The sequence below is a fragment of the Macadamia integrifolia genome, chromosome 4 (assembly GCF_013358625.1).
Source record: "Macadamia integrifolia cultivar HAES 741 chromosome 4, SCU_Mint_v3, whole genome shotgun sequence".
Classification (NCBI taxonomy): domain Eukaryota; kingdom Viridiplantae; phylum Streptophyta; class Magnoliopsida; order Proteales; family Proteaceae; genus Macadamia; species Macadamia integrifolia.
The window spans coordinates 30792443-30819037 of NC_056560.1; the positions used below are offsets into that span (position 1 = coordinate 30792443).

The window sequence follows — 26595 nt, forward strand, 5'->3', positions numbered from 1 at the left end:
TATCATTCTTCTATATTCGTTCCACTGTAACTTTTTTGTCGAGTGCTGTAGACAGCTGAAAGGAAATTAGGTCGATCAAATGTCTTCCAGTCACCCTTCAAGAAGTTGATTGGTTTAATAAATTTCCATAAATGACTCCAAGAATTATTTTCTCAAATATTTATCTTCATTTTGTGATGCATTTAATTGGTGCTTTTATTGTACGGGTCCATTGATCTAATTTATGATTGAAATATTATGTTTTATTTATTTATGTATTTATTTTTTGTCTGTTTCCCCCTTTCCTTTATTTTATCTGGTTTTGAATCTCGATTTTGGGCAGAACAGTTTTTAGTCTCTCCACTAACCTTTTAAGGGGCACATGTACAAAAGACACCAAAAGACATAATCGACAATGACGTTACTACTGTTAACGTTGCTCGTAATTTATAATGACATTAGTACTGATAACAACCACATGCACAAATGATACTATATAACCCTCACGAGTCAATCCTTAAACCCTTCTTTAACCCTCAAGTGTCAGGCCTCAACTGCCGTACAAACCCTTCTTTAAAGAACTCAAAGATGACTGGAACTGACTAGTTGTAATAATTTCTATTAAATTTCAGCTGAAACAGAATTTTTGCAAATAGTGAAATAGTGTTCTAGAAAATCCAAGAGTTGTAAACAGATTATTGCACAACGTTATCATCAGACCATATATATTAGGACGGTATTGAAGGTCCTAATGTCAGGACTTCCTCTTCCTCTATTCCGGAACAGGTGGGAAGATGACGGCGGTGGTGGTGGACACGGCTGCCTCTTCTTCTTCCTCTTCCTCTTCCTCCTCTTCCTCATTGGCATAGAAGGTGCATTTCATCCAAATAGCAAACACTGCTACAAGGATGAATGCCACAGTAACCAACACTATAATTAGGGGCCAATATAGAGGAGAAACGAACACTGACCATGGTGTTCATAACTCTGGCTTTCATCCATGTAATAGCGTTTGCTACTTGGGTGAAATGTGCCTTCTTCTCTGGCGATGAGGAAGAGGAAACTGATACACACTGGAAATTGGGTTCACATAAAAACCCTTTCAACCCCCTATCTGTTCTCTTTTTTTTTTATTTATTTATTTGTAATCCCCTACCTGTTCTCTCCATGCCTCTATCTATATATATATATATATATATATATACACACTAGTAAAAAATACACGTGCAAATGCACCTGGGAGCAGAAATGACTAATATTAAATCAAAGCTTCATGTGTCGAAGGGCAAACGATAAAAATTGAACCTGCACATGGTGGGTTTACAATCCATTACTTTAATCCACTTGGCTACATCTGCCCTCTACTCTTTCTAAAAGATTCAATAGATTTTATTGCATTGTCATTATTTCATTTTTTTTTCTTACCTACATGAAAATAAAAATAATAATAATAATCAAAATAAAAAAGACAAAAATACTAATTGAGTAAAACATTACTAAAGTAACAAAGTAAAAATAAATGAAGGAGCAATACCAACCCTCTTGATAAAACAAGAAATGCGGTATTGCTCCTTTCAACAACTTTGTTGAATAAGTGATGATCCATACTCACAGAACCTTTGGGCGTAGCCTGGGAGCTTTATTGAATCACAATGGTTATAGTATGAATATGAGGTTTTAATCGAGTTCATGGGGTTTTAACATGAAATTCCTATCAATAATAATAATAAATTATAGTAGTAAATTCACATTACACACAAATAAAATAGGAAAGAGAAAATTCAAGAGGCTTGTAACGATCAACATAAAAACAAATGCGCCAACTTGATATTTTAGCATTATTATAACAAACGCAAAAAAGAATTATAAGAAATTATTGCATTATTGAGTTTAATAGAAATTATTATTTTCTTGATAAAGAAGGAAAATATAGCTACTGACCTAATAATTCTTTGCTCATATCTATGCCCCATTTCAATTCATTAATCTTCATGAAATTATATCTTGACTTTTCTATATTTAAGTGGGCATCAACTTCTTCAATTTTTGTATTGACGTTTAGAGTCAATTCATGTTCTTTGTTCACATTTGCGAACTTTGGATTGACTCTTTTGACAATTGCATTAGATATGAAATAAGTCATTCCTATAACCAATGTGTTAACTAATTGATTAACAATATCGTTGAACATTATTGCTTGAATTTTTGTTCCTTGTAAAATACAAATAATTTAACATTTAATTGAACTTGAAAATATAATTTTAAAAAATGAATAATATATAAAAAAAAAATATTTCAACGTACCTCCTTATCCATTAAAGTAATTTATTGTAGATTTCCAGATCTATTTGAATTACTATAATTAATTATTCCAGTTTTTGTCAGTACGAATGCCTTTATTTTGCAATTCTTGTCATTTGCCTTTAATTGATTAATATTGGTTACTACTATAATCTTTCCTATAAAAAAATTATGTATTAGTTTAGTGTAATGTATGAGAAACATTGTAATTATTTGCAATGGAATCAAAATTATTGAAAACATATTACAATTTTGAGTAATGTATTAAACATATTAAACATGTGGCATGCATCAATAGTAATAACAAATAATTATTTTCACTTCACCTCCAACCTTCACTCGATGGTTTAGATTACATTAATTGGAGAAAGATGAGTGTGAAGGAAGAGAAAGGTGGTCCCATTTATTATTATAATAATTAAAAAAGTAAATATATATATATATATATATATATAAAGTAATCTTAATGTAAATCTTTTTAGTGATGGAAATAAGAATAAATTTTGGAATTAATAAAAAGGCTTTCTAATCTCTAGATGGAGCCCTTGCTATGACTGTTATTTTTTTTTATAAAGAAAGTAATATTTTTACTCAATAATGAAATATTATTTAGAAACTAATGTTAGAGAGAGAGAGAGAGAGAGGAACTGCAATATCATGGGAAATAGATTCCTTAAAAATAGGAATTTGAATTAAGAGGTCAGGTCTCCTCCATTATAGGATTATCTTTTTTTTATTATTATTATTATTATACTTTATTAAAGTCTCAAACTCTCCAATTTTTCTCAAACTATAACACTACATTCCAAAAAAAAAAAATCCTAATATTAAAAAGAGAGAGAGGAGTTCGTGAATTTTTATTAAAGATTTTTTGTCATTATTAATTTCAAAATATGAGAGAGAGAGAGAGAGAGAGAGAGAGAGAAGTTCATGAATTTTTACTAAAGATTTTTTCTTTTTCATTATCAAAAGAATAATATTAATTTCTAAATATGAGATAGAGTAGAGAAAGAAGGAGGTGTGGAGGGCGTTATAGTTAAATAAAGAAACTAAGTTTTGCCCCTTCTCGAAATAGTACCAAGTTTTTTTCTCAAAAGATTCCTTATAGCTAGGAAGGTAAATTAATAACATGGTACTTAAAAATAGGATAATTTGTATTGCCTATTATAGAATAGCCGAAATATTTGACCATGTGTCAAAGATTAAAATCTATGCAGTCACACACACAGAGGAATGATGAACTACACACTTAATTGCAATATGTGGAAGAGTGATAAAAACATCTGACCGTTGGATGTCGAGAAAAATCGCTATCAATTAAATGTAGAATTTCACACTGAATCTCAGTCATATATCCTGCATAAGTTACCATGCACTTTCTATCTACAAAGACTCTTCCCATTTTCCCAACCAATCTCACATTCTCCCTCCGCTGTTGTTGCATAGTCGAATTTTTTGGAAAGATTTTTAATGATGAATCAATTAAATATCGCTGCAAAAATTCTCTATTTATTTATGGACCATAGTAAATTTGCATATAATACGCGGATTTTTTCCTTATTCGAACTTTTCAATCAAAAAGTCATAATTTGGCGTATCAATCCAAAAAATCTGTATTATATGCATATTCTATAGGTATCCGTATTATACTCATTTTAAACCCGTATAATATATTTTATTCTTATTAATACGATTAGTTTGGGACCAAAAAAAAAATAAAATGCAACCCCAAAAATCAAAACGACACTTCTCCCTTTTTCGTAGGTTTCTCGATTTTGAGAAAAAGGTCGATGACACGCGTCCCCCTTTCTTATTTTATTAATTCCAACCCCTCTTTCCATATTGCTCCTCCCTCTCTCCTTTATTACCTTATACCATTTATTTAACTTCATTTCAAGTCTGCCCTAAATCTATTAATCAAATACCTTATGTGTCCACCCTCTTGTTTCTATCCATTAGCCTATGAAGTCTACTTAATTATAATTTTGTCATCCAATCTAAAATCTTATCTTAATTACGAATCAACTGTTGGTTATTAAAATTGAATTATTGAATATCTGAATAGACCTATACGCGATCTGATTCGGTTTTAGAATACGAATCCGCATCAGTAGGGGTTGTTGTGGATTTTCTTGTTTGATAAGATAATATCAATAATGATAATTTAATTTGTTAAATGATTATCCATATGCTATTATTATTATTATTATTTTGACAGATATATGCTATTGTTTATTATGATAGAAAGTGGTTGATGGATCACCTATCAACATTAGCTATGATAGACATGATTAAACTTAATTAGTATTAAATGTAAAAAATAAAAAATAAAAAAATTGAGAAATGATCTCCAATTGGAAAGCTAGATTTGGTATAAGTGTTCATGAGAGCATAGGATATTAGAATTTAGTTGTAAACAACCAATTTTAGTTCATTCTTAATACCAAAATAAATCCGTATTTTTGCTCCCGAAATTTTACATAGCAATCGTATTAAACACGTATTAAACATATATCATATCATTGTTGTGTGCGTTTTATTGCGCCAAACTTTTAGAAATGTGTTATTACTGTGTGTTCCATTTAATTGCCATATGTATCCATTCCTGTATTATTGCCGTCCCCGAACTTACTATGTTATGGACCTAGTTTTCCGTAGCCTTAGGCCACTCGAAGGGGGGAGGGGGTCTAGGTTTCTCATCCCTTGGATCATGCTGTGAACCTCACCGTATGGTCCGAAGAAACTTTGCCCAATATTTGTTAGTTTCTTGAAGGAAAACAAGGATAAATTTTGAAGAGTAAAATCATCTAATAAACTGATATGACCTATCCAATTCCATCCTAATCGAATCCAATACTAATACCTTCATTGATCCTTGCTGTAGAAGTTCGGGCTGTATTGGATTTAATTCAACTGGCTTTTCAATCATGTTGGACGTCTTTGCAATAAGCGTCGAAATGAATTTATTTAATAGAAAAGAGGAAATTACAGTGACCTTCCCTGGAGAATTTGACAATAACACACCTTTTTTTATTGTCCGATGAGGTAATATAGTCATTTAAATATTTAGGCAAAAGTTTTTCTGGTCGACAGAGCAGATAAGGAAGTCCATGGTCGGGAGTAATCCTATCCTTTCAAATGGAATATTTAATTCTGAATCGTTGGATTAAGTATTTTAGTTTCAACTTTCCATACCATACCCAATTCCAATAACCTAAACCGTATTTTGTTTTCTACGCTTTCATCCCCGACCTCCTGATTGCGGAACCCACTTTCCCTCCCTGCAACAATCATGTTTTTTTTTTTTTTTTGATAACCTCTTTCTCTCTCAGAGATCTTCTACTCTTCCTTTTTAATTGGTATGTACATCGTCGGCCGTAACTGCGCCATCGATTATTTCCGGCGTCGGTTGTTTCCTTACATAATAGCCGCCATAGTTATCTCTAGTCTCACTGAATCCTCCCAAAACCCAAAACTCAAAACTGAAAAACAAAAGAAGAAGAAAGAATCCGTCGACGAGTCAGTTTTCCAACGATCGAAGACGCGTCACTCGTGGTGTGCTCGACTATGAACATGCACATAATCCTTCGATTGTTTTTCATCTAGTTAGTGTGTCTCTATAAGGTAAGTCTATCTGATGCTTCATTGGATGCTCTATTTCTGCTTATTTACCATTTCAATTTAATCTCTTAGCTATTTGAAGTTTTTGGTTATCAAATTAGGGTTTCTTCATGCTCTGAGGTTTGTTAATGGAAGTTTGGTAGGGCTTTAGCTGTCATTTTTTATTGTTTCAATTTTCTTGATGGGCGATCTGTAGTTCATACGATTGGATTATTTTGTTCTGGTTATTAAACAACATTGGGTGGCTATCTAATAAGGATGAGATTTGCTTTGATTTGGAACTACTTCATTTTTGAATTGGATTAACGGTTGGTCATTTTATTTTTGAATTAAATCATTCAATTTCTATGTCTGATCGTCTTAGTCGTGATCATTCCTTCATCTTTGTTTGCTGGTTTGCATGATGAATAAACGGGAAAAATTATCATGGATTCCCTTTCCAATGAGTTGTGTGATATGTTGCCTGTTGGAATGGGATTCTCCTGTTCAAACTTCAAAGGCCATTCTCATGTTCTGAAAAACTTCACACTTTTTGGTCTTCATTTCACACCATTCCACAGAGGGAACATGTAGAGGTCAGGCTGCTTAAAATTTCACAGCCTGATTTGTCTTCGAGCATATTTTTTCCCTGTTTCTTCTGTCGTGCCCACTGGAATTTACATGGAAAAAGACCAAATCAACGTGAATCCAACCTGATCTCTTGCTTTTTATAACAGAAAAGACGCTGACGTTGCATTCCACACTGTAGCTGCCACATGTTTGTGATAACACCCGTCTTGCAAACCGGGATGCAGCTCAGGAACATACACTATTTATTAAAAGTGTCATCTCCTTCTCTATGTAACGGGAAAGGAAATTGCAGAGTTATGGATAAGGAGCCAGATCGTGTCATATATACTATTTCAAAATGAGGGATTGAAATCAATTGCTAGTCCAGCCTTAGTCAAATTTGGATGGTCTATATAGGGCCTTTAGTGCCAAAATGATAATTTTCTTTAAAAAAAATTCCTGCATCGACAAGATTAATTTTTTTATTTAAAAGAAATCAGAAGAGGTTGCAGATTTTGAGTACAGTCAGTTTTAGAATTTGAGTAATCAAGCAAGCTGCTCTCTGGTTTTTAATTCCAAACATAACTACTCAGGCATTGCTTAGACTTCTTTCACTTAAGTGGTAGGATTTTCTGTAGCACACTTTTTCGAAACATTAGTTCATGAGTTTTAGTGCAACATGTAGATCAATCTTTGGCGAGGGGTAGGTTGGATTGACCCTAGGTTCAGGCTAAACACCTCTTGGATAGGCTCTCAAGTCAAAAGGTCAACTAAAAAAGTCAATGAAACTCAACATTCTCAGATGAAGGTCAAATTTTGACAGTTGATCACAAATAAATAGTGGAGATGGTCTTCATAAGATAGTATTGATTCAATGAACAGATTGAAAGTAACTAAAAAAAAAAAAATCTAAAACACAAAGTCCAGGAATGGGATATTCAATCTCCAAAAATATGGGTCATAATTAATTGCCAAATTTAAAGTAATTAAAGGATATTCAGATCTGAATCTCAAAACAGTGAAACTTAGGAGATTTATGATAGAATCAAATCCCCACTAAACTCTGGTCGAAGGTCTCTTTAGGGGGAGGCCTTGAATGCCTCCAAGTTTCAACCTGATCCAATGAATAAATCAATTGCAGGTGATTTAAGAGATCATACAGGAAATAGGAGGGAAAATAGGTTGACCACAGACTTTGAATGGGAGTTTTAATAATGTGTAACAACAAAGCAAATTAAAAGGATCATTAATGGATTGAAATATGATGCTATTGAGTCAAATCAGAGAATTTATTATCCAGCAAGATCAACCAAAAGAGGATTAAACCAGTACCTTGCCAGCGAATAAAACAGAACAAAGAAAGAAGGATAGATAGATAAGGCTTCCACCAAACAGGATCAGCTTTTCACCAAGGTTTCCCACCCATGACTGAATCGCACAGCTCCATGGAATAACTCAAAACTTGTACTAATCTTTAATCTTGTCTGAACCAATGGCCATTACAATCTTTAAACAATCTTTTTAAAGAGAAAACTAAAGACTAATCCTCATCTGACTAGGAAAGTAACTCCTATTGTTAAGCAACATGAAGAAACATAATCAGAAAAGGGATCCTCCTCACGCAAAGTGAGGGGAAGTCTTATTTAAATAAACAACTTAAGTTAAATAAAGACTAGCTAAGTTAAGGCCACAGTTTTACTGGAGTCAGCCCCTAACAAGTTGGGCCTGGCTCTTCTCCCTCTTGCAAAAGTATCGGAAATGCTCTTTTCCTGTATCAATCCTGGTTGGAATGCTGCCGCATATTCTACTTTTTTGATATATTCTAATGGAGAATGTAGCCCATTGTTGGATTCAGAAGATCATGCTTATATCTGCACAATCTGTGATTATTATGTATATTCCCTTGTTAAATACAAGTTCAGTCACCGGCTCTATACTTAGGCTGGATATGAGTTATAGCTTGGAAGATTGGATCAATCAGTTCCTTTGCCATGAACTGGCTGGAAAGAACTATCTTTCTTATTTTTAACTATTATTATAGAGATTTCAAGGCTTTTTTCTTCTTACGGAATTGAAGGTTCTCACGCATATTCATCACTTGGGCCTGGTATTGGATTTTCCTAAAGGAAGTCTATCTTTTGGTTAGACATGATCATGTATTTGAAAGCTATTTCAGTTGAAAATTAATCTAGTATATTATCTTCAACATTTTATGCTTTCATCATTGGGGAGAATTTCCTTGAATACTTGATATTCATTTTTACATCTAAGAGGTTTTGTTGTCAAATATCAAGTCCTTGTGTCTAGCTGGTGATAATCTCCATGCTCAACAACAGTAGTAGCTAACAGGTATAATGTGGATTGTCTCTAACAGGTTCCTACAATTGAGTGTTGCTTTTTTGTAAAGGGGCTATTTTTGTAAACAGGATCTTTGTCGTTGTTGTTATTGTACTATGTGTTGCTCTTTCACTTTCTCTGACTCTCTGTAACAAAATTCTTGATTATTATTATAAAAAAAAATTGTTGCTTTCAGCTTTCAATTGATTAAAGATATTAGATTTTGAAGCTCTGTTCAGGCTTAAGAAATAGTGAGGAGCTCTACCTAGGCATATTGTGTTGAGTTATTGATGCTTCTTCATTTTTGTATTTGGTTTGACACTAATTCACAAATATGAATTATCCATTGATGATTTTGAGTAAATGCACTGTGCCTCTATAAGTTGAGATAAATTGCTGCCTCTATAAGTTGAGTAAATGCACTTCCATATTCAAATCTTTAAAATCTGTCGAGAATGTCAAGAGGTTGTTTGCATTGCGCTAATTACATAGTAGTTTTGTTTTTTGAAGTAGTAGCAGCACAGTAATTTTAATTTGTTACAATTCTTTGTCCTACATTTTGTTGGTTAGAATTTTACTGGTATACCAGCAGTGGTTGACCTTGCTTGCATGAGGGATTCCATGAACAAGCTTGGCAGTGATTCTTACAAGATCAACCCCTTGGTATGTGGTGATAATTTTCTTTTCATTTCAATTTTAATTTCTTTCCAGTTCTTTGGGGTAGGACATCGGAACTGAAGTAGCCTTCAATGAACTTCTTCTGTTATTGGCACCTAGCATATTAAATATTGTAGCTAATGAGATAGATATTGACATAAAGCTCTTTTAGAACTTCACATTTTCTTAGAATTTGGCAAACCTCTGCTTGTTTGATGGCTTAAACTGGGTGAATTGGAGATTCTAGATCTCAATTTAGGGAAACCATGATAGATCCAGCTCATCTCTACTTCTTTATATTTTTTTACCATAGAAGTTCTCTTAGTAGTTAGTACAAAGAATCTATGATTTCTAGTGTTATTTACGCCTCTGAATGAATGTTGGGGTCTAAAGTAGAACTATCCTAGAAAATATTAGAATTTTAAAACATGTAAGTGGTTAAGTTAATCAGTTTCCTAGACAATGCTTAGATACGAAATATTTGTATTCCACCTACCATAGTGAGTTTTTTAGAACGTGCTAATAAGTTAATCTCATTGTTTCTTGTTTCTATTCTTGCACTGTAGTAATAGAGAGGTAGACAAGATGGCCAACCACAGAGAAATGGAAAACAACGCAAACAAATGCAATCAAGAGATTACAAAACTATTCATTACATGAAAGAAGGTTGCTGCCTTAATGAAGTTGAATCTGACGAAGAGTAAGAAGGGTAACATCCTCCATGTCCTAAAAGAAACCATTCATTCCATATCGTTGAAAGACCAGCACAGGGCCTCCTCAGTCTTCTCTGTCAAGGATGGAAAACTATTGACATGTTCTCAACAAATGAAATGCAAACAAATCAAAATTTTCCAAGGCATGTCCCTTTGAAATTTGTGAATGAAAGGGGTGGTCAATTTCTTTATGACATGTATGATGCGGGGTTGCATTTGGAATTTTTGATAATTTTCATTTCATTAGATTATAACTTGTGAGAATGGAAGTTGATTAACAGATTTGATGCATTCAATGGATGAATAGATCATGGATGTTTGACTCTTAACATAAGTTAATCTCATTGTTTCTTGTTTCTATGTTTGACTCATATAGATCATGGATGATCATGTGGGGAGGCATGATTTGGTTTCATGCAATGCAATGAATAAAATAATGCTTCAAAGGAGTCTCCCAGATCCAAACAATGTAGTCTCTCTCTTTTCTGTTTCTGTCTGTCTCTGTTTCTATTATGTATTGCAAATATTCAAACGCTAATTTGCTATACTATTACCTATAACAAAATATTTTAAATCCTTAAGCTATGCATTAATGTTTTAGCTTTGACATTGCAGACAGAGTTGACACACTGAAATAATGGATCAGAAAGTTGGGGAAAAAAGGCTGATAGTTTCACACATGGAGTTCGTGGATGAGATTCCTTCAGATGGAAATAAACCCTCTAAACGTATTGTGTGGAGGGATCTCCCTGTTTTTTGCCTTGTTTTTCTTATTTGTTGGAATCATAATTGGATATTGTATTCCCCACTGAATCTTCTATGTAACACTTGACGATGTAATTTTATGAATTGGTATCTTATTTCAATGAGATTTACCTTTTTATTGATATTCTTGCCCTTTATTCAAGTATTTTCTACTTTATTACTAGCTGGATACATTGTTTCAATTAGGGGTATCAATCCCAAGCCCGCACATGTAGGCCTGACCGAGCCCGACATGTTTATGACCAGAGTTGGACTAGCTTGATTAATAAACGTGTCAGGCCTAAGCCCGGCTTGTTTATAAATTGGTAGTACATGGTGCAGGGTAACAACCCGATGTGCTCTCGACCGGCCCTGCTCGTTTACAAGCTCGATTTGGACCGACATGTTTAGCCCGACCATTTATATAGGTATTTTGATTTTTATTTGGATAGAATAAGGTATATATATTGATATTTTTATCAATTATTGATTGCAATTAAGTGTAATATATTTTCAAAATCATTGATGATTACAAGCCCAAAACCCGATCAAGCTCGACACGACACTTATCGAGACTAACTCATTCCTTAAATAGATAGGTCATGGTCCGAGGATATATGCCCGATGGATTGACACCCTTAGTTTCAACTATCATATTGGCAGCATTGGATCAGTATCAGTAAAGACTGAATTATTGATTAGCTGTATCATCTTAGGGGTAAAACAGTAAAATTATACTTAGCAATATCGATAGTAGTCGAGACCGATACAGTAAAATGATTCCGATCACTAGATCCATGATCGGATATCTAATTGATCGGAGATTCACTAATTGGGTTACTTTGGAACCAGAGTTACTGATATGGAAGCAATTGAGTTATTCAAATTCTTGCCATTAAACATGTACCCCATGTCTTTCAGTCATGTTACTTTTTTTTTTTCTTTCAAAATTCAGAATTGAGTCGAATTTTCAAGAACCTTAAGATAATGGAATTATAGAAGCTTATTTCCTGGGTTATTCATATCTCCTTACTATATACCGATACCCCTAAATCAATATGAATGTGTTTGAGGCATTCTTATTGATCGGATGATCATTTCTTTGGATTCAAATTGCAGTGCTCAAGTCACTAGGTATCCAAGAGCTGTATTTCAGTCATCGTACTTCAGCTGAAGCATAACAAGAGTGGCATGCCCTTCAGTCAAGAAGCAGGAAGGGAGATCTTCACAAGGGAATTCCTTCATTGAAAATACTGAATCTTTAGGAACGAGCACTAGATGTTTGGATGAGATTCCTTCATATGAAAATAAACCCTCTAAACGTGTTGTGTGTGGAGGGCTTTCCTTGTTTCTTGCCTTGTTTTTCTTATTTGTTGGAATCATAATTGGATATTGTATTCCTCACTGAATCTTCTATGTAACGCTTGACGATTTAAGTTTATGAATTAATATCTTATTTCAATGAGATTTGCCTTTTTATTAATACTCTTGCCCTTTATTCGAGTATTTTCTACTACTTATTACTAGTTGGATACATTGTTTCAACTAGGGGTGTCAATTCCAAGCCTGCACATGTAAGCCCGACCGAGCTCGACATGTTTATGACCAAAGTTGGACTGGCCCAATTACTAAACGTGTCGGGCCTAAGCCCGGCCTGTTTATAAATGGGTAGTACACAGTGCAAGGTAACAGCCCGTTGTGCCTCCCGATTGGCCCTGCTCATTTACAAGCCCGATTTGGACTGACACGCTTAGCCCGACCATTTATATAGGTATTTTGTTTTTTTTTTTTGATAGAATAAGGTATATATATTGATATTTTTTTCAATTATTGATTGCAATTAAGTGTAATATGTTTTCAAAATTGTTGATGATTACAAGCCTAAAACCCGATCGAGCCCGACACGACACCTATTGAGACTGACTCATTCCTTAAATAGGTAGGTCATGGTCCGCGGATTGACACCCTTAGTTTCAACTATCATATCGATAGCATTGGATTAGTATCGGTAAAGACTGAATTATTGATTAGCTGTATCACCTTAGGGGTAAAACAGTAAAATTATACTTTCTTAAAAAAACAAGGGCAAAAGTGACCGATTTGCTGTGATCCTTAGCAATATCAATAGCAGTCGAGACCAATATGGTAAAGTGATTCCGATTACTAGATCCATGATTGGATATCTAATTGATCGGAGATTCACTAATTGGATAACTTTGGAACCAGAGTTACTGATATGGAAGCAATTTAGTCATTAAAATTCTTGCCATTAAATACATATCCCATGTATTTTAGCCGTGCTACTTTTTTTTTTCTCTCAAAATTCAGAATTGAGTTGAATTTTCAAGAACCTTAAGATAATGGAATTATAGAAGCTTATTTACTGGGTTATTCAGATCTCCTTACTGTATACCAATACCCCTAAATCAATATGAACGTGTTTGAGGCATTATTATTGATCGGATGATCATTTCTTTGGATTTGACAAATTTATTAATCGGATATTGATACCCCTAAACTTAAGGCTGTTAATCGGTTTGCTTCGGTTCAGCTGACATATTTTGGCTGAAACCATAACCGCAGCATTTACTAAATGGTTGCACTTTCTGAAATCGCAACTATTTAGTAAACGGTTTCGGTTTTCACGGTAGACCAAAAGATAGACCAAACCAAATAATCAAACCGATAGTAAACTAATAAAAAACCAAAATCAAACCAAAATCCAACCAAAACTGATGTATCCTTGTTGATTCATGTTTGATTTCATCCGTTCTCAAATAGAAACCAATGAAATCGAACCAAAACCGGTCCAAAATTGACATCGCTTAGAGAAGCAATGTGTCATCGATCATGTGCGACTAATATCTATCAGTATAGTACAGCTCGCTATATTTTATTGGATGAACTTTTTTCAATCATATGCATGACTCGCGGGAATGGATTTTGTAAATGCCTCTATAGGCGGGAATCGGAGAAATTTCCAATCCCCCAATAAGAGTATACGAGAAAAAAATGGGAGAGAATAGAAAGAGTGGGGGAGAGTTGAGTGAATAGGAGCAGGGAAAGAGAGAGGGCCTGGGAGGCAGAAAAGGTTTGCAGAAACAGGGAGAGTGAGTGGGAGCAGAGAAGGAGCGAGGCAAAGATATGAAGGTAGGGAGAGAAGGAATAGTGGGAGATTGAAAGCCTCTGCTGGTTTTTCTTTGTCTTCTCCTCCCCATTAACCTGCATTCAATTTGTCTGTTATATTTTGATTTTGAAAACCCTAGATCTCCCGATCCTCTCTCTCTTTCTTATTTTACTTGACAGGTATCCAAAGGTGAAGCAAAAGGCATATTCTGGTTTCTCCGAACCTCTCGCTCTTTTCAATCGATCTTCCTTCTCTTATCTGAATCTTCGAAGTGAAGTAAAATGCATATTCTGCTTTCTACTAATCCTCTCTCGATCCGCTCTCTATTTCCTCTGTAAGATCGGGTTCTACTGGCATGGTATGTTGATTCTTCTGCTTCTTCTTTTTTAATGGTGTGGATTCTCTCTTTCATTTTTAGGGTTTCTGTTTTGGGACTGTAATTGATAGACATGAATTTAACACATTTAACAGGTAGCAATATTCAGAGACGAAGCCGCCGGAGCGGCTATGAACGAACAGAGATGGAGGTTGCAGATGGAAGAAAGAGTGAATAGTTTAGGGTTTAGCTTCAGCCGTTGGATTTTTTTGTTTCGCCACGTGTCAAGACAGAGGGCCTAGGAGGAAGAAAAGGTTTGGGGAGACAGGGAGAATGAGTGTGAGCTGAGGAGGAGTGAGGTAAAGAGACGAAGGTAGGGAGAGAGAGAGAACATTGTGAATGGGAGAGAAGGGAGTTGCAGGAGATATCGAGTGAGCGTATGGTATCTCCCTTTAGTCATCCTCCATTATCTTTCTCTCTCCTTCCCATCTTCTCAAAATCTAACACCTTCTTCTGAACTCGACGGTTTTCTTCCCGACCACAAACCCCTGTTATCCAAATCCATACCCCGCCTCGTCGACTCTCGTCAACCAGCTCCGCTTTCTCTCTTTCTCTTTCATTCCCATCTCGTGAACCCTAACCCCTCATTTCCAGATCTCATCTCTTTTGTGTGTGTGTGTGTGTGTGTGAAATGGGTTTCTTGTTTGGGTTCATTCGTAGGGAGAAAGTGAAGAAGATCCGGAGAACTACAACAGGGCTGGATACTTCTAGTACTATTCTTGTGTTACAATGGCTATATTGTTACAGGTTATCATACTATGGGAGGTACTGGCTCTTGAAAATAGGAGGTGCTCAACCCAGAGTACTTAAATTGTGACAGGATCTTGAACCCAGATGTTCACTATGTTTTACAATTTTCACCATATATGAAAAAGCTTCTATATCATATTAGAGAGACTAATGTAGGATTTTTTCATTGTTTCAGGGCGAAACTAGTCAATGGGAGACTATAACATTTAGCTCTCAAAATGCATCAAATAATGATTGGATTGCAGTTTTTTCTCCAGCAAGTACTGTAAAGTAAGAAATACATGATACATGTTCAGTATTGAATCTAGCTTTCCTTAATTAGAAATGTTGATACATGATGGGCTCTTTTAAATGACTATTGTGCTGGAGAATTCATTTTCTGTTTCTCATATTTAATATTTTAATGTTTCTGAATTAATAGAAAGTTCCTGGTACTGAAATTTCCAGTGGTTCCACACGTCCTTCACCATATGGGAAACTTGTACCTCTACCGTGTTCTGAACCCATTAAGGTTTCTGCTTCCCTAGCCTTGGTTTAGTCTTGTTCTTTCAGTATGGTTCCAATGCAAGACTACCTATTGGTTGAAATGTTGCTACTATCATCTAATGGGTGGTTTTGGCTTTGAAGTATTGGAAGAACTTATGGTTCTTGTGTAAATGTAACCTAGAATTATTTTTGTTCTTGTGCATTACCAATATAATTACTCCACTCCAAACTACAACAAAACAGGAAATGGAACTGTCATTTTTATTGATCAACCAGAGAGCAGATTTCACTTTTGCACTATTTTCTGGTGGAATTTCCAATGTATGCCTCATAAGACTTTGGTGACCTCGAAGTCAATGCATCATTATTCCCTGATTCGATCAAATGATATAAAACCATATGTTGTTACATGTTTTATTTTCCCTGGGAATTTGTTTCAGATCTCATCTTCAAATGTTCCAATTAGTATCCTTTTCATGCAACAAAGTGTTCATAATCATTCAAAACAAGATCAAATTTAACTTTAGTGGATGCCATAATCCATTAGTATCCTTTTTATGCAACAAATGTGTTAATAATCATTCAAAACAAGATAAAATTTAACTTCAGTGGATGTCTACTATATTTTTGGATCAAATCCTTCAATTCATTTATATTGTTTTTAGCTTCTTTGTTGTTCTATGGTGCTTGATAAATTTATCTTCTAGCTAGTTCTGTAATTGGAATGGATGAGTTGTATTTGCTATCTCATTAACTCAAGGAGTTTTTTGGAAGTTGTTTTTGGCAATTCCCTTGTTGTGGCAGCTGTCTTTCAAAGATTGTGGAGCCTGTCACTCACCATTATTGATATCTATGACCTTCTAGTAAAAAGATGCTTGAGGAATTCTCAAATTGTCAGTTTGTTCACCATTGGAGATGGGGTAAGAAAAACCATTGCTTTCCAATCTACCAATGTAAGGATATCTATCTTGTGCTCTTCATGCTGTCAAAGAAAATCCTCAGTCTACTCTGTGTCTGAATGTTTATTGAATAATGAGCTCATTTGGTCCGTTGACTTACCTTTAGAATTTTATCAAACTGATATCTTAGTTTTGTGCCCTAATGTTGGCAAAAATTTTAGATGGCATTCACATTCAGTAGTGAATTAATTCCACTTGAGAGCACAACCCTTACCTTTCTTTGTATATTTTAATAGATAGTAAATGTCCTTTTGTTGGTCATTTTTTTGAAAGAATTATAGTTGATCTCTTTACTTACACCTTTCCATCTGATAATGCTGATGGAGGGGGCTAGGAAGCTTGGCTAGGCCATTGGGATTGGATTGTGAACATTGGTTCAACACAACAGAATATGGAAATATCCCTGGAGATGATTCAGCAGACACCTGATCAAAAATTTTTTTTTTTCAAAATGTAAATTTATATTCAGTTTATTAGCTTATTTTGATATGAAATGGAAACTCTGAGTGTATGCAACTCTTAGGTTGATAATGTTTACTTCTTAAATGCACACTAGCTAATCGCTATTTGTCTACATGATCGTATTACCCTGTCTAGGTTTGTATTTGGTAGTTGGTTTCCTTGCTTTGTGAAAGATACACCAAAATTCTTTCAATGTCTTGGAAAAGTTAGAAGATTGTGTGCTCATTTTTTAATAGACATTTGAAATTCAAAATTAAAATGAAAAAATGAAAACATTGATGAAAATGTTGGTTAGGTAGATCTTGAGTTGGGAGATTGTATTGCGCCTTTGGATTGGGTTGGGGTTGGTAACACCTTGGGCAAGGTTTTGTTTTACCTTGACAGCTCTGCTCAGACACAAGCTCTTTCTATGTTAGAAATGCAAACTAATTTATTTGCAGCTTTTAAATATATGTTACTCAGAGAAAATAGAAACAGAACAGGGGAAAACCTAGACCTGTTGGGCCCTTCTTTGTTTTCTTTCCAAATTCAAATCATTATTTCTTGTCTGGGTTGGTGCTTATGAAATTAGAAACAGAACAGAGGAAAACCTAGACCTGTTGGGCTCTTCTCTGTTTTCTTTCCAAATTCAAATTTTTATTTCTTGTCTGGGTTGGCAACTGGGTCTAGCTACTGGTAATGGTAATCCATTTCTGATCATCAATTTAGTGTCATCTCATCAAAACCTTGTATTCCCTCACCCCTCTTCACTCTCTTCCATGTTCAAATCTTGAGTTCAAAAGAGCAAGCCAGAGTTGTAGTAAAAACAACTTATGAGAAGTGTGTGTGTGTGTGTGTGTCAAATGGAAGCAAGCTAGATGGTTTGTTTCAATTGTTTTATTAAATGCAGAAAAGGAAGAAAGCATACATCAATCAGCCCACTACAGATTGCCAAAAATTTCAAGCGTCAACAATTAACCAACCCACTCTAACTTTGGTTTCAAGTTTCAATTAGGTGGAGATTATTTGTTGACACAGCCTTTTTACTAATGGATGGATTTGTAAACAATTAATGGGTTGCCAATTGCAGGAGGGAGAACCATATCCCTTGAGGAGGTTGCAAAGGTTGGAGGCTACAACGCGTTCTTGCAAAGCTCCTTACCAGACCGATTACGTGCTTATGATCCATCTACTGAGACATTTGAGTCATCCCATCATGTATTTGGAACAGCATTTCCTCGTGGATTTGCCTTGGAAATCCTTCAGGTGTTTTCATGTCCTCCGGTGGTTGCCTATAAGTTCAGACATTGGGGTTATATGGAGGGTCCTTTCAAAGGCCATGCTCCAACTGGGGAGAGAGTTGAATTGTATGGAGTAAGCATCGTTGAGGTACATCCCTTCTCCTTATTTTGTTTTACCTTTGAAAACCTCACTAAAATTGTTTGTTTTAGCTAAATTGTGCCATAGGGTGGAGATCTGATTTATGCGTATCATGGGTGGTATGTGGCTTTAGGTTGACGAATCCATGCGAATTGAGAAGCTGGAGTTCATGCACCATGATGCCGCGGAATTGTTTGCCGGACTTCTAAAGGGTCCTGTTTTGAAGGAATTTGAATCTGACACCTCACCAAAATCATCTCTCCATTGCCCTTTCTTGAAAGAGGTGTAGGAGGTTGTCATTAGGAGTTGAACTATGTATGATTATCCTGTTCCTATGCGACATTTTACTGAAATTCCCTTAAATTTGGCTATGAGATAGGAAATGAAAACTGTTGGCGCTACAAGTGACACATGAATATATTATGAATAATGAGTAAGGAGTGTTGGCATCAACAATTTATGAATGGCAAAAAATCATGGTTAATGCGATCGTGTCCAGGACCCAGGTGACTCAAAAGTGAATTCAAGGAGTAACTATGGAATAAAATGCTGGGTTACATTAAGTTTCCAACACTAACAAGGATGAAAGCCATTCACTTGACTCCATTAAATTTGTTGCGGTAAAGTTACGGCAGTGGCAAAATTTGGTCCCTTTGCCAAAGCACCAATGAAGTAGATTGGGGGACTGAATATTTCACATCCTCATCAAAATAGATAATAGCACGCCATTTGATGCAGCACAGCTCAGACAAGGTCAATGACGAAAATTGGTGTGATAATGTGATCAGGATCATCACTTGCCTATTATTATTATTTTTTCACAAGTATGCCCCTAAATAGAGTTGAAAGGTAAAATAGGACTTGTGTAGCTGGGATCATATGGTTAGTGGGATAAAGCCTAGTTGAGTGGAGTTGAGTTACAGTCGAGAAAAATTCAGAGAGTAAAAAATGAACTGCAGATGATACGGTGGAAAATCATATGATCATATTAAGTACTCACAAGTGATAAATGCAAGTAGACTACCTAATAAACTATCATCGGCTTGTGGAAATTAATTCTAAAGCCTTCTCACTTGTAGGATTTGAACACAAGACCTTATCCAGAAAATATCTGAAAGCAGTAAGATGAACACACCAGAACATCAAATTTATGGCTAAACACCATTTCTAAATGTTTATTGATCTTCTTCAATGCATTTCACTTGTTCCCACATATTCCCCATGTGTTTGGCATCCATACTGGTGCTGCATCCCATGTACTACCAAACATGATTACCCAGAATAATGACATTTCTACTAGAAAGACATCTACTCAAACACTACTAAGGGATGCGAGGATCCTACTTTTAACAGTGTCAATTTGGAGTCCAACCCAATTCTCATTTCCCTTTCATGCCCCTAATTGTACAAATAACCATTTAAACATGGTTAGCCTTGGAATTTTGTCCAGTAAACTATAACCACCATATGGGATAGCCTTGGAACATGGGTTGTACAATAAACTACTCTCTCTCTCTCTCTCTCTCACACACACACACACACACACACACTCCATTTCTCTCCCTTTTTCCCTCCTTGGTTACCTATCCTACCATGGGAAGTTAATAGACTAGCCTTTGCAATACTCAAGTAGTTGTACATGATGCAAAAACTTGTCACCAACTATAGAGTGGGTGGAGAGCCCATATTTCCAAGGACTAGTCACTCTCATGTATACTAGCTTGTATGACTTAGGTGAAGGATTTTTTTATTAATTGTACATACTAACACTCCCTTAGAATCCTATTTTTTTTTTAGGTAAAACCCCCTTAGAATCTTGAATGACCAACCCAATGGCAACATGTCAACCAACAATCAATGAATGAGTGGAGAGCCCATATTGCCAAGGACACCCACTCTCATGTACACTAGTATTTATGACTTGAATGAGGCCTTGCTTATTAGTTGTACATACTAACACTCCTTGCATAAATAAAGAATGACCAACCCAATGACAACATATCAACCAACAATCAATGAATGTGTTTTAGAGCCCATATTGCCAATGACTAGTCACTTTCATGTATACTACCATTTATGACTTGAGTGAAGATTTGCTTATTAGTTGTACATAGTAACACTCCCTTAGAATCCTCTTTTTTTTTAGGTAAAACCCCCTTAGAATCTTGAATGACCAACCCAATGGCAACATGTCAACCAACAATCAATGAATGAGTGGAGAGCCCATATTGCCAAGGACACCCACTCTCATGGACACTACCATTTATGACTTGAGTGAGGCCTTGCTTATTAGTTGTACATACTAACACTCCCATATTGCCAAGGACTAGTCACTCTCATGTATAGTCTCATTTATGACTTGAGTGAGGAGGTTCCTAAGAAGAAGTCCTCTTCTAAGTTATCACTCATCTCTTATATATATGTATTACTTAGTCTTGTTGATTCAAAGCCCCTTAAGAATTCCAATTGAAAATAGCACTAGAGAAATGTCTTCCACTTCTATGATTGAGAAGGTTCCTAAGAAGAAGTCCTCTTCTAAGTGTGAGGAAGAATCACCTCTAAAGAAAAAAAAATCATTTCACCCAAAAGCTTCCCCTAGTCATGAAGAGGATGTCTCTCACCCAAAAGCCTCTCCTCACCATGAAGAGAAGTCGAAGATGAGGCCTCTTCATTCAAGAATGGGCAAGGAGAAGATGCAGTCCAAGATTGAGAAGTTCAATAAGAGGTTGGATCGACTAGGGAAGATGAATGAGACTATTGAACAAGTGGTTGATCCGGTCACTCCCACCGAAGCTCCAACTCCGGACCGCATTGAAAGGGGGAGTTCTTCACTTAAGCCAATATATGTGGTAGACCCAAAATCACCCCCTAAATCTCCCATTTACATCAACCTCTCAGATATTGATGATGAAGAAGTGGATGGTGCACTTATATTCCATCCTATTTTGTACAATGATGGTTGTGGTGGAAGTGGAGGAGGTGAAGTGAGTGGTGATGAACATGAGGACTGAGCATGTCACAACAATCCTCTCTTTTTTTGGTCTCTACAGATTTTGGCACACCAAAATCTGTTTTTAGTTGTTTTATCTAGTTCTCTTCTTCTACCTTGCTTGAATATGGTCATGTAATGCCTTTTTTTTTAGGTCTTTTTATGTAATGCTTTGTTTTGTTGTTTTCACCTTTGATGCCGAAGGAGTGAAACGATGTCGCTACGATGTCTTTTTATGTAAGACTCTTTTTTTTATGTAAGACTCTTTATATGTATCAGTTCTACAGAACATATACCATCCCACCAACCACAGAGCGAAGGAGGAAAGCACAATAAACAAAACTACGGTTTCTATATCATAACTAGAGACAAGAAGGCATAAAACACCTTTCCCCTTTCCCCTTTCCAATTCCTCTTATCTATGCCCTCTTCTCTATCTGACACTTGACAGTGCAGGAATCCAATAACCTAGCTGTGCAATGTAAAATTAGCATGTTCCCTTATGAAACACTAGTTTTCAACAGCCACCAGAATTTTATGTCCCTGCTTAGACAACAAATATGAAACCACTTACATTATTTTGCATGTCCCTATAACATTGTCATATTTCTTCATGTGCATATAGTCAAGGAAAAACTAACAAAAAGACCTTGGTCAGCAACAAGCACAATCCTGGTAAATGCAAATTCTATTTAAAAACAAATGTATATTTTGATATAAGCCATATTAAGCTTTCCAATACTGGCTCTAAAGTTGAGACAGACGCTCTCTTATCATTCAAAAAGGACGCCACAAAGCTAGAGCTGACTAGTGTTCGGCCTTTCATAAGAAAACAAAAAGTGTTAGGCCGCAAAACTGGAATGTGGACGCATCAAACAATAGGCCCAGCCCTAGAACCTTTTGCCACCATAAACCCAAGGACATGGGAATTCAGGAGAACAACATCAAGACTAAGCCAGAGTACTACTGAAGATGAGAGAAATAATGGTTGCTTTTGACTTCAACAAATCATCCAGCAGGACCAACTAAAATACACAGCATGCATTCAAATAAATCTCATTTGAAGCTAAGAAACAGATTTTCCAAGAGAGGAATGCAGGTGCTTAACTAGTTGTTCAGTTTCCGCTAAACAGAGGTTTGACAGAAGGGAAAGAATAAATAACCCTATGTTGCAATTGAGAATGGTTAAACAGGTTCCCAGCCTACCCTATTTGAAGTATGATACAACCTGTACAAATTTTGGTCATGGGAATCAAGCTGTATCAGGTTACAACAATGCTAAAAATAAGTGTGGAGTGGAGTATTAAGGGAGTGATTGGTCACTTGGCCAACTCAGATTGGACTGAAACTTGGCAGGGTAAGCCTGTCCACAAAATGTGGGGCCCACCTGAGCGGCCACATGGGAGATAGTTGATGTCAAGTGTGATTCATATATCACCTAAGTGGGTGTCCCATAACAAAACCAGTTTCTTAAAATTAATTTTACAAATTTACTCCCATTTCATGCCTCTGCCCCAGTCTAAACCTAGCCCATCGCACCCTAGCCAGATTTGTAGTGTGGACTGTTTTACGTTCTATATTAGTTTCGATCAAGTGGGAATTGATTTAAATTTAAACAAGGCAACCACCTGAATTCATTTCCATCACTAAGCATTCCTCTGCGTGGAAGAAAATGAAACCAGTGGAAGAACATAAAAGCTTTGATGTTTGAAAAGTCCCAACTAACATCTATTCAACAAATTTTAATTATAATTTGCATGGCTGAAAAATCCTATCCAAAAAATTCAGATATCACCATTTTGTTTTGATTCATAAGCCTCCTTTGTAATAATTCAGCTCAACTAAGCCTTAACTACTAGAGTTTTCAGATAAATCAACTAAACGATCAGACTGTTTACAAATCAAATTTGGAACACTTCACATTTTTCGGCCAAGAATGGGTCCTTAGGGTTAGACTGTTACAGTTTGTCCTAACCTGGGGGTTGACGATCTGGACACACCGACTGCTATGCAGACAATCCTTAAAAAAGAAGCACATTTGATAGATTTTCTTCCACCCATTATTGTTGGTCAAGCCTTTATTTTCCATAAACCTGCCTCTATATTACTTTTTCCCTCCTGATCTCTCCACACACAACCTATCAGCATTCAGCAATAGCATTCTACTCAATCAAATCTTTTCAAGTCCCTTACATTCTTTTGACCATAAACTCATTCAAATACACAGCCGTAGCACCATTCGTGAGACCTTTCACCAATTCCATTCCTTACTCATCTAAAATGCTACCATAACTATTGTCCACAATAGTTAGCAGTATGGCTTCCTACTCAATGCCAACCATAATATCATTCCTAACCCCTTCCAAAACTTTATTACCCCCATACAGAGCCTACTCTCCTAGACAAACTATACCTCAGAGACCAATTTATCAATTGCCCAATTTATTAACACTTGTTCCATTCAATTTTCTCTGTTGTGAAAGATCCTGTAATTCCATTTGTTGCAACTAGCAATTTCATCAGCTTAAATTTATTTAATAAATAAATCCACATTACAACGTATGTAACTAATTGCAAGATGAAGATAGTAAAATCATTCCTCTTCCGGTTCAGCATCTGCAGAACAATCAATTTAATGAAGAAACATCTTCCTAACAAATACTTAGTTTTGAATTTATAAATCAGACAATAAAGCTACTGCCTGTAGACAATGTACATCCACAGATCATTGCTGGATTTCTACAGCGCGAGTGAGAAGATATATGAATATATACAATAATAATCGAAAGGAAAACTATCAAACTTCATGACCTAAATTGACAAATAAAATCCCCAACTATCCTCGAAGTAAAAAAATATTCGAGGCAAGAAATCCACTTCAGCACATCGATACCAATCTCATTGGAACCTTATTCCTAGAAGGATCGCCAATCCCATCTGCCACAATCCGTGCGAGCTTCTTGAACGCAAAGTGCATGCAATTAGAAAGAGCAATCCAGCAAATTACCTCGTAGATAAAGTCGAGAGCAGGACTAGAAAAAGATGAATAAGAAGACTCCTCCCAATCAAACCCCCCATATCTGATCCACCACCACGTTCATCCTTCAATCCTAGATGTGAAAGAAGGTCCACAATTAAGTGTGGCGCTTCACATGTTGGAGGTATTTGGAATTTGATTGTGACCTATGACACAACACTAAAATTGTAAGCATTGTAGCAAATATACCAATTAATTACTATGGCAAAAATGGAACTTATTGAACTTCAACGATATCAAGAAAAAGTGTTATAATATCCAGCCCAAGAAAAAGCACAAACATCAAAATGAAGGCACCTTCAAAGTATATATTTCTAATAATAACGCACTCCATATCAAAGATGCCTTGCCAAGCCATACAAAATAGTAAGCTTTTTCTTGTGTGAGCATGCAAAAAGTTCTGGCATATAACCACTGCTTGTGGCACTAATGGCTTCCTAAAGAACATATCTATTTAGCAGATAAAAACAGTTCCAATAATCATATGGAGGTGTTGAATAAATTCCAAGATTGACTCCTTTTCCTGAAACTGAACTTACAATTGCTGTTTATAATAACAGAAAGACATATATATATATATAGATTCCTTTTATCCATGGAACCAATTGATGTCTAAATCATTCCTCTTCCAGCAAGCTGATAGAGGAAGAACAACACATATAAACATTTTAGTGTAGGAAGATAAGTGCTCATGGAAAAAATGCTGTCCCACTCTAGAGAAAATTAGTAGCAGCAGAATAGAATGATATTCCAAATAGAAGGCATACTCATTGCCGGATTGAAAAGAAATGGCACTTTCACCTTTTGACCCTTCATGGCGACAGTAAATCTAGGATAGGAGCCATAAAACATTCCTCTACTTTTGAGCAACTCTTCCAATCGAAGTCGTTTTTTCTTAACAATTTTTTCCAAATCGGTGTAGCTTGATGGAGATTTTGATGGCAAGGGAACCTCAGGATCAGCCTGCAGAAAGCTAAGCCCACGTTAAGAACAATTGAATGTTCTGTCAAAAAAATTTCGCAAGTGAACATGTAAAAAACTGTCTGCATTTTCATAAATTCCACAAAAGTAGGAGAAGACCACTGTTTGACCTATTAAATTGAACAACCAGAAGAACAAAACTATATGAACAGAGAGAGACAGATGGCAGAAAACAAGATGAACCCCAAGAAAGGAAAATATTAAAGACAGAAAAACATTAGCATTGCGAAGAAACGCTTCAAAGGTATAATCCCCAACCGTTTTGGCATCTGCATGAGATATTTGTTGCAGTCCAACTCCTAGGACCCCAGCCAAGATTGTTGACATTACTGAAAATAACCCAGAATATCCTGATACTGTTTCTAAACACAATCCATGAGATGTTTTCGGCTGCATGTTGCATTCGAGAGACTCTGCATGTGCCAACAAGAAGAGTAATTTCAGTCGCAGAAACAAATCTTCCTAGTTCTAATTTCTCATCTTCTAACAGAAAACTTCAAACTACTAAAGCAGACTTATACTCTAAGATTACTCCAACTACCCATGTCCCAATCATGGAAGGAAAACAAAATAAAGCAAAGACACCAAATTATGTAAAGTGGTATCACCTCATCACCCCCGCCCCAAAAAACACACACACACACACACACACACACACACAATATCAAATGCTATCATTTTTGAGCCACTTCTGAGAATTTTCTCAAACAAGGAAAAATTTCAGATATGTTTGACCTTAACCCAATTACAAGCCTGCTGGATCCCTTACTTTTTTCCACCCGTGTGGGGGTGTGGGGTTGGAGGCAAAGGCACAAATAGTACACAATAACAACAACAACAAGAAGGACAGTAAGTTTTGTTGAGCCTAATGTCATTTGATTCTTGAAAAGCTTGGGTATCTATTCCCTCCATATCCACTCTATGAGCCAAGGCCGTCTGACCAACCCATAATCATTCGAGAAGCTAATATCACGACCATCTCCCACCACCCATCTCTCCTTGGTGGAGATATAATCCCACAGTTTTCTTATTCCAGGCCATATAGAGGAATTTTTGTATCCTTTATTAGGCTTGCCATCTTTGTTGACGAATCTCGCTCTCAGAAATCTGCTAGCCATCGAGTCTTCATGCTTTATTCTCCAAGCAGTTTTACTAAGCATAGCCATAT

The 26595-nt window shown here is 35.9% G+C and overlaps 2 protein-coding genes and 1 long non-coding RNA gene across 6 annotated transcripts; 2 read left to right on the plus strand and 1 right to left on the minus strand.

The window, feature by feature from the left end:
• The first annotated feature begins 5522 nt into the window (after positions 1–5522).
• LOC122077336 lies at positions 5523–11044 on the plus strand. 2 transcript variants are annotated; one of them, XR_006139770.1, is made up of 5 exons: positions 5523–5904; positions 9358–9450; positions 10011–10153; positions 10534–10626; positions 10773–11044. It is a non-coding gene; the product is annotated as an uncharacterized LOC122077336 (long non-coding RNA). The 2 variants fall into 2 exon arrangements; XR_006139769.1 differs by lacking the exons at positions 10534–10626; positions 10773–11044 and having other exon boundaries at positions 10011–10515.
• A 2777-nt stretch (positions 11045–13821) lies between these two features.
• LOC122075766 (pathogen-related protein-like) lies at positions 13822–18873 on the plus strand. 3 transcript variants are annotated; one of them, XM_042640921.1, is made up of 7 exons: positions 13825–14051; positions 14208–14386; positions 14500–15169; positions 15330–15424; positions 16445–16560; positions 18131–18429; positions 18554–18873. In XM_042640921.1, the coding sequence occupies exons 5-7, from the start codon at positions 16512–16514 to the stop codon at positions 18707–18709; spliced, it is 504 nt and encodes a 167-aa protein (XP_042496855.1). In that variant the 5' UTR covers positions 13825–14051; positions 14208–14386; positions 14500–15169; positions 15330–15424; positions 16445–16511; the 3' UTR covers positions 18710–18873. The 3 variants fall into 3 exon arrangements, with proteins under 3 accessions (XP_042496854.1, XP_042496853.1, XP_042496855.1); XM_042640920.1 differs by having other exon boundaries at positions 13822–14051; positions 14500–15424; positions 15576–16560; XM_042640919.1 differs by having other exon boundaries at positions 13822–14051; positions 14500–16560.
• A 5167-nt stretch (positions 18874–24040) lies between these two features.
• Positions 24041–26303, minus strand: LOC122076414. Its single transcript, XM_042641713.1, has 3 exons — positions 25686–26303; positions 25248–25409; positions 24041–24592 (listed from the first exon to the last, which is right to left on the minus strand). Exons 1-3 carry the CDS (start codon positions 25821–25823, stop codon positions 24413–24415), a joined length of 480 nt encoding a protein of 159 aa, XP_042497647.1. The 5' UTR covers positions 25824–26303; the 3' UTR covers positions 24041–24412.
• Between the last annotated feature and the right edge of the window lie 292 nt (positions 26304–26595).

Excerpts from the sequence above, each read along its gene's own strand:
- LOC122075766 (XM_042640919.1), top strand. The coding sequence starts at position 16,512 with ATGCTTGAGGAATTCTCAAATTGTCAGTTTGTTCACCATTGGAGATGG. Across the intron at positions 16,561-18,130 it reads TGTTCACCATTGGAGATGGG|GAGGGAGAACCATATCCCTT; the intron begins GTAAGAAAAACC and ends TGCCAATTGCAG. Across the intron at positions 18,430-18,553 it reads ATGGAGTAAGCATCGTTGAG|GTTGACGAATCCATGCGAAT; the intron begins GTACATCCCTTC and ends ATGTGGCTTTAG.
- LOC122076414 (XM_042641713.1), bottom strand. The coding sequence starts at position 25,823 with ATGCAGCCGAAAACATCTCATGGATTGTGTTTAGAAACAGTATCAGGA. Across the intron at positions 25,410-25,685 it reads CTCATGCAGATGCCAAAACG|GCTGATCCTGAGGTTCCCTT; the intron begins GTTGGGGATTAT and ends AGCTTTCTGCAG. Across the intron at positions 24,593-25,247 it reads TCGCCATGAAGGGTCAAAAG|GTCACAATCAAATTCCAAAT; the intron begins GTGAAAGTGCCA and ends GTTGTGTCATAG.